Genomic DNA, 13,081 nt, shown 5'->3' with positions numbered 1-13,081 from the left:
TTTACTATTGTACTTGTATTTATTGATTTAATAAGCCATTAAATTTCTAAACTCCGGAAGCTTGTAGTTAAACTTTTGTCAGTAACTGCACTAAATACTAAATAAGCAATATTACTTTCTCATTGCATTATTGGTTTAACTTGCTTAGGTGGATTCAATCTCAAAATGCTTGATTTTGTCCATAATCTTTATTATCACAAGTGTCTTTATTTTACGGTTATAATATTTTAGCTATACTGTGTATATCAGAAAGAGGGAGTATATTTTTCATAAACATAACAAAATACTTTCCTTAATGTTGAAATAGGTGCAGAAAATTTAATAATAAACAACAGCAAATTATACCGAGAAGTAATTTCTAGAGGAAAAATTCCTCCATTTCTTTATGTAATATATTTCTGTTTTGTTGAGAATATATATTTCATCAACACAGTGGTTGTTGAGGTAGACTTGGATTGAACAATATGGTAGAGCAATTGGCATGGCAATGGTTGGATAAATCATATAAGGAAGAAATTGAGAGTTGTGTAAATATTCTAGAGGGGAAAATTATTATCTTGTGTCTTAATGGATAGCATATATCCACAACATTTTCGTCATATGTGCTTATGTATTAACAGAAAAAGTGTGTGTCATGCCTAGCTCAAGAACGATATAGAATAATGCTGCCAAAGTTCATTTCTTTATTTGCTCACACCATATAGATGGAATCTTACCAGATTAAACATTTATTACTAACAAATATACCTTGGGAGAGTCTAGGGAGTGGCTGTCCTAAACCTCTTCCCCTCTTCTCTGATCTAGCTCCAGGCTGTATTGTCTCTTGTCTCACTCTTCTCCTTGGAATATTCTCCCTCTTTCCTGGGACAGTGTCACTTCATTGCAATCCCTCACACCAACACCTCCTTCATAGACAAAATCCACCACAGAATGGTTTTCTTACCAATAAAATTGATAAGTCAGGAAATGCACATATTGTTAAACATTTCCAAGAAATAGTAGTAAACATTAAATGCCTAGGGTGCAGCTTTCTCAGGTATAGTGCTGCAAGTATATTCACGATAATAAGAAGTGACAAGAAATGATGAAGTCAGTAGTATATAGTTGCAGCATTCATTTAGTGACCATTCTTGTAGAAAACTTTGCTGCTTCAGGAAAAAAAAAAGATTGATGTTGTAAACATTGCCAAGGACTTTTGCAGTAACTACTTTATAGCAACTGCTCCTAAGAGGGGGAAAGAGGGCTTTATTAACTCTCCCACATAAAACACATTTGTGGAGTCTTGGGGCGCTATATTAAGAACTCCAGTTTCAGTTTATGGAAAATGTATTTATTTATTTAAAACATTTATATCCGTTCACCCCTTATATAAAGCTCCCAATGAACAATGAAAACAATATCAATAATAAAATGGCATGGTACCATATTAAATCTATTAAAAGCATAAATTTTAAAAACCAGCACCAAAGTTAAACTTCCAACATTCAGTCTATCATTAAATCCTCTTGCTCCACCTCACCTTAGTCCAGGAATTGGAGGAAAAGCCAGGTCTTCAATGGTTTTTGGAAAGTTAGAAGGATAGAAGAGGCAATGTTCAAGGGAATGGACAAGGAGCATGCCAATCCTAACTGACCTGGTAGGATTTTTTTAGGGAAAGATGGTCCTGCAGATCATAAAGATATAAATGGAATTCTGTTTACTGGAGCTAAAGGGAAACAAGGAAGCTTGGCTTACTTTCCTTGAGTCTATTTTGGGGGCCATGATTGAAGAGCAGTGAAACAATTATTTTATTTCTGCTGTTGTTGAAGCTTGGATGGAACCAAGTGTCACCTTGAAAAAAGAACCGGGCAATGACAGAGTTACATTGCAGGTGCTAAAAATGGTGTGCAGTCAGGCTCATTTTCCTACTGCTATCCTTAGGGTTTAATACCAGGTTTAATCCTTAGCTGGCGACAAGGAGTTGATTATGATCGGAACATTCAGTAATTATCCAGTAATCATGTAAACTATTATGAACATAAGAGCAAAGTAATTCAGTCAAGAAATAAATAGTTGAAAATTGTGGGTTGTTTTTTTTTTAAAAGAAAGCCATAGTAAAGAATTAATGGAAAGATTTGGATTTTATAACAGCAGTAAAGCATTTAACAGCATTTGCTTTCTTTGCCACTTAAAAGTGTATTTTTTCCTTTAGCCTAATTTTGTTCAGAATTTAGAAACAGTTCATGAACTGAAAAAAATGGAAACACTTTTTTCCCAGATTGAATTAGAAGAAAAATGCAGATAAATTAATTCACCTGTTGTTTTTCGTTGTTTCCTGAAATTGCTTGCTTCTTGATTTTTTAAAATGTTGTTTTAAAACAACATTTAGAAATGCATATTTTACTAAATCTATGTTGATTGTTTGCTGCAAAAAGCTAGCTGGATAAAATAGGATAATTAATTTTAAATCAAACCCCACCTAGGTTTATTCCTCAAATGCCTGAATTTGCTTCTGTAGCTATCCCAATATAAAATTATCTGTCTGGGTTCACATGCAAGCATCCATAAATGAATAGACATGTGCATACAATTTTAGGGCAGTATGGTGGCTAAGATTATTGACTAGGAAGATTCCTCCCTGAGGTATGGATCCTGGCTAGATGACTTTCAGCCAGTCATCTTCTCAGTCCAACCTATTTCATAGGGTTCATGTAAGGCAGAATAGGAGGGGATGCTAGGTATAATGCATTGAGCTCCTAAAAGATGACACGCTATAAATCAAATTACACAGTATTAAGTATCCCATGTAGCTACTGGTTCAGCTTATGAAATGCACCTCCTTCTTGATTACTGAATAACTATGCAACTGTTGAACTGAACATTTCAAGAAATACGTATTTATCCAGTCACCAGAAAATCTTAACATCTTTGGGCACTTCAGGCAAGGATGTTCCAGATTGACTTTCCCTACCTATCTTGAAGGGTATCAGGAAAGTTATTGCAAATAGCTTTGCTTTGAGCTTGTTTGGAGGTTCTAGCAGGGAAGTGCAGCTATTGTATACCCTTGACCGAAGATTGGTACACTCCTTCTATCTGGGATGGTCGTCCTCTTCCACCGAGAGTGCAGCTTCGGGAGGGATGCACATGGAGTGGTGAGGGAGGAAGGGGACACCCGCCTAGCCAGCCAGATCAACCGAATCAACCCTGGCGATCAATGGGGTGACATGTCGCAGCCAGATCGCCCTCACATCTTTGGGCACTTCAGGCAAGGATGTTCCAGATTGACTTTCCCTACCTATCTTGAAGGGTATCAGGAAGGCTATTGCAAATAGCTTTGCTTTGATGTCTTCCATTAAGCTATCAATGAAAGGGGGGGGGCATGTGTGATTGTTTAGAGGCAAGCTACAAGGAGCTGACAAAACTTGCATTTTGTAAAAGAGGATCTTTTGGAAAAAGCGTTGCTTAAAGCTGTGTGATGTTGTATCTGACAGAGCAGACCCTACATTTTCTGCCCGCTCTTTCCAATATCACCGTCTTTGTTTCAGCTTCAGTCTCATATCTTGAGTATGAGAAAATTTCTCCTCCCCTTGTTGTAAATTAATGTGGCAGTAAGAACTAATGGATGCAAAGTAGATTTTGCACACCAAACTCAAACAGAATATTATTTAAGGAGATCTGAAAATGGAGAAGAAATCGGAAAAGAATAAAAGCACTCAAAAAGGGGAGAGTAAGAGGCTCCATTGGAACTGGAGAATGATTACTTATATAGAAGAAATTCTGTTTGTTAAAATCTTTGCAGGAATAATTCTGTCGAACACTAGGTGATGCTGTTGTGCCGTGAAGACAACTAAAATGGGCAGATTTTCTTATAATTAGATATCAAACTATGGAATGCTGAAAAGGAGATGCTAGCTAGAGATACAGTAATCAAATCTCAAATTAATAAATTGAGGAATGCAAAGATGTCATGTCCTCTAGGCAGCCTCTTTGCTATCATTTTCCCATGAAATACTGTAGACAGATCTATTTCACAGGAACTAGAATGAACATGTATTGTTTCCAAAGTGGGATTTCAGAGCTAGTTTAAACAGTGATTTCATATTTTGGATGGTTTAGAACAGTGGTTCTCAATTTATGGGTCGCAACCCCATTTGGGGTCGATCAACCATTTCACGGGGGTCACCAAGCAAGGCTGTCCGCCATTTTTTTCCCCTTTTCCGTCGGTTGCCTTACCTCCCTTGGGCTGGGCCAGCTGGTGGCCCAGCCGGTGGTCGGCCTGCTCCGTCTCTGCCTCTTGCCAGCTACGCCTCGGCCGACAGGGGGCGGCACCACGCATGCGCGGCACTCCTGGGCAGGAAAAGTCCTCGACTTACAACTGGTTGGGCAGCCCTCGACTTACGACCGGTTTAGTCCTCGACTTATGACCGGTTTAGTCCTCGACTTATGACTGGTTTAGTCCTCGACTTACGACCGGTTGGGGTCGCGGCATTAAAAAGGTTGAGAACCACTGGTTTAGAAAATATAACCATGGTTTCCAGTTTAGAGAAAACTGTAGACCTTGGATAATTGAAGCATGCATGAAGGAAGCAAGAAGCTTATCCATATATTTATAGATTTGTGGTTTGTTAAAGCGAAATCTTGAGTATTGGTATGCAGCCAACTTTAACCCCATCAAATCTACCTTTATGTCTGCCCTCAGTGTTATTATATTATTCATTAAATGATAGCAATGGTAGCTACATTGTAGAGACAGATGAACTTGCCCATCTACTTGCAATCTACAAAGAGATTCTGTTAAATCTCTGTTAATCTCTGTTTTCTGTTAAAAAGGAAATACAGGATAAAAGAGATGATTTACAAATAAGTAATAAATGAGATCTGAAGTATGAAGTGTTCCTCTTTAAGTAGTACTCTTCCAAGATATATGATTTCTTCTCTAATGTTTTTCTTCTTAAATTGTATTTTCTGGAGGCTGAGCATGCTATCTTTTTAATTTTCTATCTATAAAAATCTTTTATATTTTCATAACTCCTGGAATCCTTCAAACCTGAGATCCTAGTTTCAGTTATGGAAAGAACCACATTTGGAAATGAATTTGCTATTCATAGGGGATCACTTAATACTATGCAAACATATCTAGAGGGCACCAGATGCATACTGATGAGTCATATTATCTCAAATGCATTGGAACAATTCAGCCTGAAAACCTGACAAGGATCTATCCAGCTCAACCTGTCATGTGGAAAATGGTATTTGTGCATTGAAGTATGGATGCAATATATCTCCTATCACTAAATGCAGATCATGATTCTGCTTGTGGGGAAAATAATCTGGATCTCAGTGATTTGATCATCCTGTACCTGTGCTGTAGATCTGAATGCTTGGAGACATGAATTGTATGCTTCTCTGTGAAGAGAAAATGAAGGTGTATTAAAAACATCCATGAGAAATGAGTGTATCGTGGCCTCGCATTTTCTAGTTTTCTATATGTGAAAGTTTGCATTATTTTATTTATTTGGTCGAGATTTTTATCTATACAGAACCCTACTGTATTAATCTTTTATTATTATTATTATTAAAAAGTTTTATAAAAATTACAATATAAACCAAAACCAGCCCACCCAAAAACCCCCTCTCCCTCCCCCACTTCCCAGAGCTGAGTACAGGGTTACAAATATGATAATCGTAATCTAACTAACATTAACCAACTATATAAATAACCAAGTCCATAATGCGCTTTAACTCCCCTTTATCATAAATATAAACAAATTGAAAATAAACATAATAATAAAACATAAACAAGTTGATATCCTAATTATTGAACAATACAATCTCCAAATTGTTAAACAATACTAATACTAAAAATAATAATATCATAATAATACTCTAAAATTCACTCATTGGCTAAATGAAACTTTTTAGTCCCATATTTATTCTGAATATAATTTATCCATCTTCTCCAAACAGAAATGTATCTTTCTTGTGAGTGATCCTTCAAGTAAGCAGAAATCTTAGCTATTTCTGCTAAATTTGACACTTTAAGCGTCCATTCTTCTATAGTAGGCAAGCAATCCTTCCTCCAATATTGCCCTACTAATAACCTTGCAGCTGTTATCAGATTCAACATCAAATTAATTTCTTTACCATCACAATCTGTGATAACACCCAATAAAAATAATTGTGGGGTAAACTTTATCTTTCTCTTGAAAATCTGTTGAATGTTCCACCAGATCTTAATCCAAAAAGCTTTTATATTTCTACAAGTCCACCAGATATGAAAATAAGTGGCATCCAAACTACCACATCTCCAACATTTGGGCTGTAAATTAGGATACATACAAGACAACTTTTTAGGATCCAGATGCCATCTATAAAACATTTTATAAAAATTTTCTCTTAAATTTTGTGCCTGGGTAAATTTTATATTACCTCCCATGTATCCAATGGAATCGGTTCTTGAATATTTTGGGCCCACTTTACCATACAGTCTTTAACTAATTCCATTTCCGAGTCCAATTCTATTAAAACATTATAAATTCTCTTTATATGCGTTCGATTTTGATCTTTAATCTGTTTTATCAAATTCTCATCCATTAATGTAATACCAACCTTTTGATCTAACTTCCACCTAGCCAACAATTGATTATACTGAAACCAAGACTGTACAATATTTTCTTGCTTTAACTCAACTAACTGTTTGTATTAATCTTTTACAGGCAAATTAATTGTGATGATGTACTCCTGACTTTGAGTCCTGGGCTTATAGCAACATTATATGCAGCAGGAACATCTATTTTGCAGATGTGTATGGTGTCTCTATAGATGTCTAGGTTGAGATCTGTCTTTGTGACTCTTTTCAAGGGTTAGCAGAATGAATTAGGATTTTGCTGGAGCTTAGCTCTTTTGATAAAATCCAGAAAATTAAGCTCTTAGATGATAACTTTCTGCCTAGTCCTCTTTAACAATTGAAGACATAAGGATGAAGAGATTTGTGCCATGTTATTTTGTGTCCACAATTCAAAGGAATTCCTGTTGTCTCTTGGGCATTAGGGCTTAATTAACTGTGGCATAAAATCCATAATTATCTACAGGTAATGCTGAGATTTCCAAAATGGTATCCATGGTTACCTGTGTGCTTGGAGAAAATCTTTTTTGGTGTCCACAAGACTCTCTGCCTTATTTGACCTTTTTTGCATTAAATTAAAAAGCTGGTTTGCTTCCTATCAGAGCAAAATGCCTAATCTTTCTTTATTTCAAGAATGTTTCTGGACCCCAAATGGGGCCTATAAACTTGTATAAAAAAGGAAAATGATTGGGTGGTGCATTCATTATCCTCAGGAAAGGAAGGAAAAGCAGAGATTATCCTTCTGGTTTTCAGAATGGCAGTTAAAAGTCTATAAATTATGCTTTGTAATCATTTTATATCCCCTAAGATAGCAATTGCATGAATGGCAAGTCCTCAGGACCTTTTTGTGAAAGTTGCAACTCCCAGTTTAAAATTGGAGGCCTCTATAATGAGATTTTTGATATAGCAAGAAGGAAAGCAATGTTGCATGTCTTCATTTGATTTAGGTACTTTTTCCACTTTTCTATGGCACAGTATTCTTGAATACCACTTGACATGAAACTCAAGGATTCAGGCATCTCAATTCTCCAACTTGGCAATTAACAATCTTCTCCCTCCCCCCCCCCCGTCTGTCTGTCTCTCTCTTTCTCCTTTTTTGTTTACAGTTTTTCAAAAAGAAAATCGGTGACTTCTGCAGCGTCATCTGGCTGCTGTTAGAATCTGAACTGAGAAATCTCAAATCTTTGCTCTGCTGGCAGGTAAGAATTGAAGGTGATTTTTTTTAAAAAAATTCTGCTATACAAGAAAAACACCGTACAGTACATGTTGGTAAATATGAACTGCCATTAGGTCAAAGGGCAAAAGACACATACACAATAAGACTTGGAATGAAGAAATAACCTTAAGAACCCATATAAAGTACAGGCTGAATTAAAAACTAATAAGCATTACCAAAAGTTGTGGTTCACAGGTGTAATAGGATGTAGGAATTCATTAAAAGTTACTGAACTTTTTGGTGTACATTCTTACTTCGGAGTGGTACCCTCAGCTGACCACAGTAAATCCTGTTTTTGGAAACTGTTCCTGGCTTAGAGTGCTTTTCTTGGAGGAATCTGAACCCACATTTTCACGCTACAGAATGCTTTCATATACTTTCCGAATTTATAACTTAGTTTGTGATGCTTATCAACATATGTATGTAGATTTAGTTCTTCATAACATTTTAAACATGTTAATAAGAAAAGACAGTCTCTCAAAAGACTGAATCCTGTTCGTTCTTGCTGTAGATCAGTGGTTCTCAACCTTTTTTTTCTGGCGACCCCGGGCATGCGTGGCGCGCTGCCCACGCGAAGCAGCACAGCCAAGGACATGGTAGCCGTGCAGTGGGGACAAGACCGCCCTTGCAGCCTGTCATGCACATCTGATGCTATGGGGTATGGGCAGAGGGCATGGCCGCCATGGCGCTGCTAGACTGCCTTGGTGATCTGCGGCGGGTCGTGGAGGTGGTGGGTGGCCCAGCGGGCAGGGCGGAGTGGAGACGGGGTGGGGAGGGCAGTTTTTGGGCACTCGGTCTCTAAAAGGTTAGCCATCACTGGTCTAAATTCTACCTCAATAGCTTGCTACTATTGAGTCCCCTTCTGACTCTTTCTTTTGCTCTTTATTCCAGAGTTTATCTCAAGGAGCTTTTATCCTTTTCTGTTTGATTTTAAATTCTGGAAACATTTGCTTTTAATTACATAGTACTCACCCTTCGTCAGACAGCTAAGTATTGAATGCAACAATAAGTAATAAAAAATTTCTCTGTATTTTTTCCCAGGAATTGAGGAATGTAGAAAGTATTTTGGTTTCTCTGATGAATGGCCTGTGTGTGTGTGTGTGTGTGTGTGTGTGTGTGTGTTTATGTGTGTTTTCATTTTTTTCCCTTGGTCTTAAGCGTGATTCAGGGCAATGGGGACCTCCAAGAAAAGATTTTTTTAAAAGTAATAAATGATACAGGAAAGAGTACTTGAACCTGGGATTGGTTTCTCTGCCAGTGGGGAGAAAGGCCTCACTCTAATATTGTGCATTAAGGTAAAGACTTGCTTGAGTTGAATGTAATTGCTGCTTATTTCCTTGATGTATGTAATTCTGTATAATTCTCTTGGCAGTAACGTGGAGGAAGTGGCTATTGTGTTTTTCTGATTCTCCCCCCCCCAAAAAAAATTTTTGGTTTAGCCTGGTTTAGGTGAGTTCAGTGAACAGATGAAAATTGTAATGGTTCATGTGACGCTTATTTTGTGGGTGTTCCGTTACTTGAAGAGAGTGTGGCATTAGGTGTGACAGCCATGCCTGTAAACCCTACAAGGTAGTCAAGATAAGAAGCACAACCAGGAATACTAATTCTATCTTTACTATAAGGTTACATTATAATATATGCAAGTCTGAAAGTTTCTTCTTTTGCTCTCTCGAAAACATTTTCCACCCCTCCCTACTTCTGTGGGTTGAGATATTTTTTGCATGCCAGTTAGTTAGTCTGCCACTCTCCCTCTTGTCTCGAGGTCATTCCCACCTACCATTACAAGACCTCACTGTCATGTCCCCTGCAGGTCCCTCCTCTTTCCATTTAGAGCAGGGGTGTCAAACTGGTAGCCTGAGGGCCGGATGCGTCACACACAGGCCACGTCCACCCCGGCTCCACAAAGGTAAAAAAACATTGTGATATGTCACGATACATCACGTGATGCGATCGAGTTTGATTTAGAGGGAGAGTCCAGAGATGTTTAAAGCATAAAACTGTTCTCATGAGGCAGAGTTCTTACTCTGAATAAGAGAGCACCCAAACAAAGATTGATGTCAGTCTGAAGCTCCCTGCCTTTGTCCCCTCCTATAATTTGAACTTCTCGGCTTCAACTTCCAGTTGATAATCATATTATCAAACAGACAGAATGGTAGATTTAAATCATAAATAATCTAGCAACAGTAAATCAATCCTGAAATTTTGTAAACTGTAACATTATTTACAGTGTTCCCATTTTAAACAGAAGCTCTGATCAGAAGTGTTCTTCGGTTATAGGTAGTATTTTTTTTTCTTTTTAATCCTTTCTTAATCAAAGCAGTTTGCATTTATGATGGTGAAGCAAATGGAATCCAGCTAGGAAGGTTATGACAACTGTAACATAAATAAATATGCATTCTCAGTAGGAAAAAAATATACCTTTGACAATATATAGACTTAGGTAACACTTAGGTTTTCCATCTTTGGATAAAATTGCCATTGCTGACAATTTTGGATATCAGAAGTGTCAGGGTTGGGAAATATTAGAGTAGTATTTCTCTCATTATCCTGATAAGTAATTATATGGCTGGGACTTTGACCATAAATGTTAGAAATGTGCTATTTTCCATACTCTATCACAATAATTGCAAAAAAAAAGAGAATTGATCTGCGGAAATAATTTAAAACCGCAAGCAATTTGGTTAAACATACTACCTGTATTCTGTTCCTAATTGTACTTTTGTAGTAAGCTACAAAGTAAAAAGAAAAACCAAATTATTCACATTCATGAACACAGCATTCTTCTCAAGTTTGACATTATGATATGTAAGGTTCAGAGTCCCTAATCATTGCAGGTTTCCTAAAGTGATATCTCTTTTTATTTATCTTACAGGTTTCATGATCAATTAAAGAGGCTACCATGACTTTGGACAAATTGGTTATCAAAGTAAGTTTATGATTGATGTAGGCAGAAAACCAATATATAAATAACTCCAGTTGGATTTTATGGGAGGAAATCTTGTTGTATTAATAGATTTTTTTTCCTTATATTGAAATACACTGCTAAATGATTGTAATATATTTCCCTTTAGTGTCAGGCTAGCATAACAAATGATAGTGTTATTTCAGCCCACTAATTATGTGACTGTCTAAAGATAAGAGTATATATAAATTCAGGGAGAGGCTTGTGACTGCAACTTATCATCATAAAAGCAAACTATATTTGTGACCAGCCAAAGAATAAAATTGATTGTACTGTCGGTTCAATCAATTATTGGTAAAATGCAGTAATGGACTGGATCCTGACAACCATGAGTAGAGAGATGATAGCCACTAAAACTGTTCTACAAAGACTTCACTGCTGGGAGCAACGAATGGGAGGGGAGAAATTACCTCAACCTATTTTCAATTTTCAATGAATAAGAATCTTATTTTTATGTGATAGAACAAGTGGTAGAAGCCTTTTGTTTCTGAAAAAAATCATGTAGTATTACAACTGATTGGTTCTATCATAGTTTATATAATTTTGCTTCTTTCTGGAAAGTAAAACCCCTTAGGTTTCAACTGCACTCCTTTTTTGCATTGTTCTGGCTGAAAATACAAAAGAAGCCTGATATATACAGTCTCCAATTAATGACCACTCATACAGTGACTTATTGGAAGTTATGAAGGTGCTGAATGAGTGGTACTTAAGACCAGTCCTCAGAGTTCTAACTGTCCCAGGACCTCCATAGTCACATGATCACCAGCCAAGCATTTGGCAACCAGCTCCTATTTAGGATGGCTGTAGCATCACATCTCATGAGATTACCATTTCTGACCTCTGCCGATTCCCACAAGGAAAGTCAATGGTGAAGCTAGCAGGGAAGGTGACAAGTTGCTCTGTTAATTTGTTCACACTCTTGTGGTTTTTTTTCCCCTGAGGAGCATGCTATGATAGCTACAACATCTCTTCCCCTACTGGCAGCAGTCACCTCCTTATCCTTAGGCACCTGGCAGCAGTCACCTCTGGCCCTGTAGTACTTGTGCTGTATTGGCCATCCATGCCCCTTTGTGCACCCTTCCCCATCAGGCAGTAGCTGTGGTGGTGCAGTGGTTAGAATGCAGTACTGCAGGCTACTTCTGCTGGCTGCCAGCAGTTCAGCAGTTTGAACCTCACCAGGTTCAAGGTTGACTCAGCCTTCCATCCTTCCGAGGTCGGTAAAATGAGGACCCAGATTGTTTGGGGGAAAATATGCTGACTCTGTAAATCACTTAGAGAGGACTGTAAAGCATTGTGAAGCGGTATATAAGTCTAAGTGCTACGTGCTATTGTATCTATCTACTTGTGAGATGCCTGGGACATGCAACTTCCTGCTGACTTCTCCATTGACTTTGCTTGTTGGAAGCCAGCAGGAAATTCTGAGGAAGTCCTCATTTAACACTCCACAATCCTTGCCCAATAACAGTAATGGGGAGTGCAAGGATTGCCATCGCTAAGCGGTGCAGTCAAATGTCTTCCATCACTTAGTGACAGAAATTCTGATCCTAATTAATTCAGGGATTACCTGTATTGATTTAGAGACATCCACAGGATATAGAGGTTTTGTCAGAATGATAAAAGTATATTGTCACATCATAATACAAGCTCCACCATTCACCTACATATGTGTGTCATTATGACATCTGTACAAAAGAGTGATTTTTAAAATTTGACAACCCTCCCCTGCTCCGCCTGTGGGGGCTCATGAGATGAAAATGCCTTTCTGCATGTGAAAAGCATCTTTGCTTGCAGCCTAAAGTTTTGTCATTTTCAAATGATGTATTTGCAAGCAACAAAATACCCTGTGAAAAGATAGCCATTAAGTATAGCTATTTGAATAAAATCTCTGTTCTCCTTGTTTTCCCATGTCAGCTGTGTAAATCTTTCAGAGAACACTTGATTTTTATTGTCTTGGGAGTAATTGCACAATGGGTGGTCAATTTGTATTACTTTACTAAAGGCTATATGCAATCCTTCATGTCTCCTTTTACAGTTTTTAATGAGATAGCAGATACTATTAACCCTTCTGTTAGCGTCTCAGAGTTAAATATTAAAGTTTATATTTATGCTGCTCAGTCATACTCTAGCCTGATGCTCGAAAGAAGCATGCTGGTGATCCTGAGTATTAATAATTTCTACCATCATGTAATTTTACTAATTATTAAATCAGTAGGAAAACTTGAGGGCATTCAGTCCCCATTATATTAAGAAGGCAAATACTTAGAATCATTGAGTTTCCTATGAGTATGGTGAATTTCAT

At 37.4% G+C, this 13,081-nt stretch overlaps 1 protein-coding gene across 5 annotated transcripts in view; it reads left to right on the top strand.

Annotated features, from left to right (window-relative positions):
• Nucleotides 1-13,081, top strand: part of LOC120315302 (SLX4 interacting protein) — a 97,924-nt gene that overhangs the window by 5,864 nt on the left and 78,979 nt on the right. For 4 of the 5 annotated variants that reach the window (XM_039359448.1, XM_039359451.1, XM_039359447.1 and 1 more), the window contains 2 exons: nucleotides 7,711-7,803; nucleotides 10,693-10,746. In XM_039359448.1, the coding sequence (XP_039215382.1) occupies nucleotides 10,720-10,746 (27 nt within the window). In that variant the 5' untranslated portion in view covers nucleotides 7,711-7,803; nucleotides 10,693-10,719. Of the gene's footprint in view, nucleotides 1-7,710; nucleotides 7,804-9,319; nucleotides 9,727-10,692; nucleotides 10,747-13,081 lie in introns of those variants that run through there. The other variant, XM_039359450.1, reaches the window with a different exon arrangement.

Source organism: Crotalus tigris, unplaced genomic scaffold (assembly GCF_016545835.1).
Source record: "Crotalus tigris isolate CLP2741 ecotype Arizona unplaced genomic scaffold, ASM1654583v1 scf7180000019070.2622420, whole genome shotgun sequence".
NCBI classification, from domain to species: domain Eukaryota; kingdom Metazoa; phylum Chordata; class Lepidosauria; order Squamata; family Viperidae; genus Crotalus; species Crotalus tigris.
The sequence above is the reverse complement of the archived record's forward strand: the minus strand, read 5'-3'. Positions and strand labels throughout refer to the sequence as shown.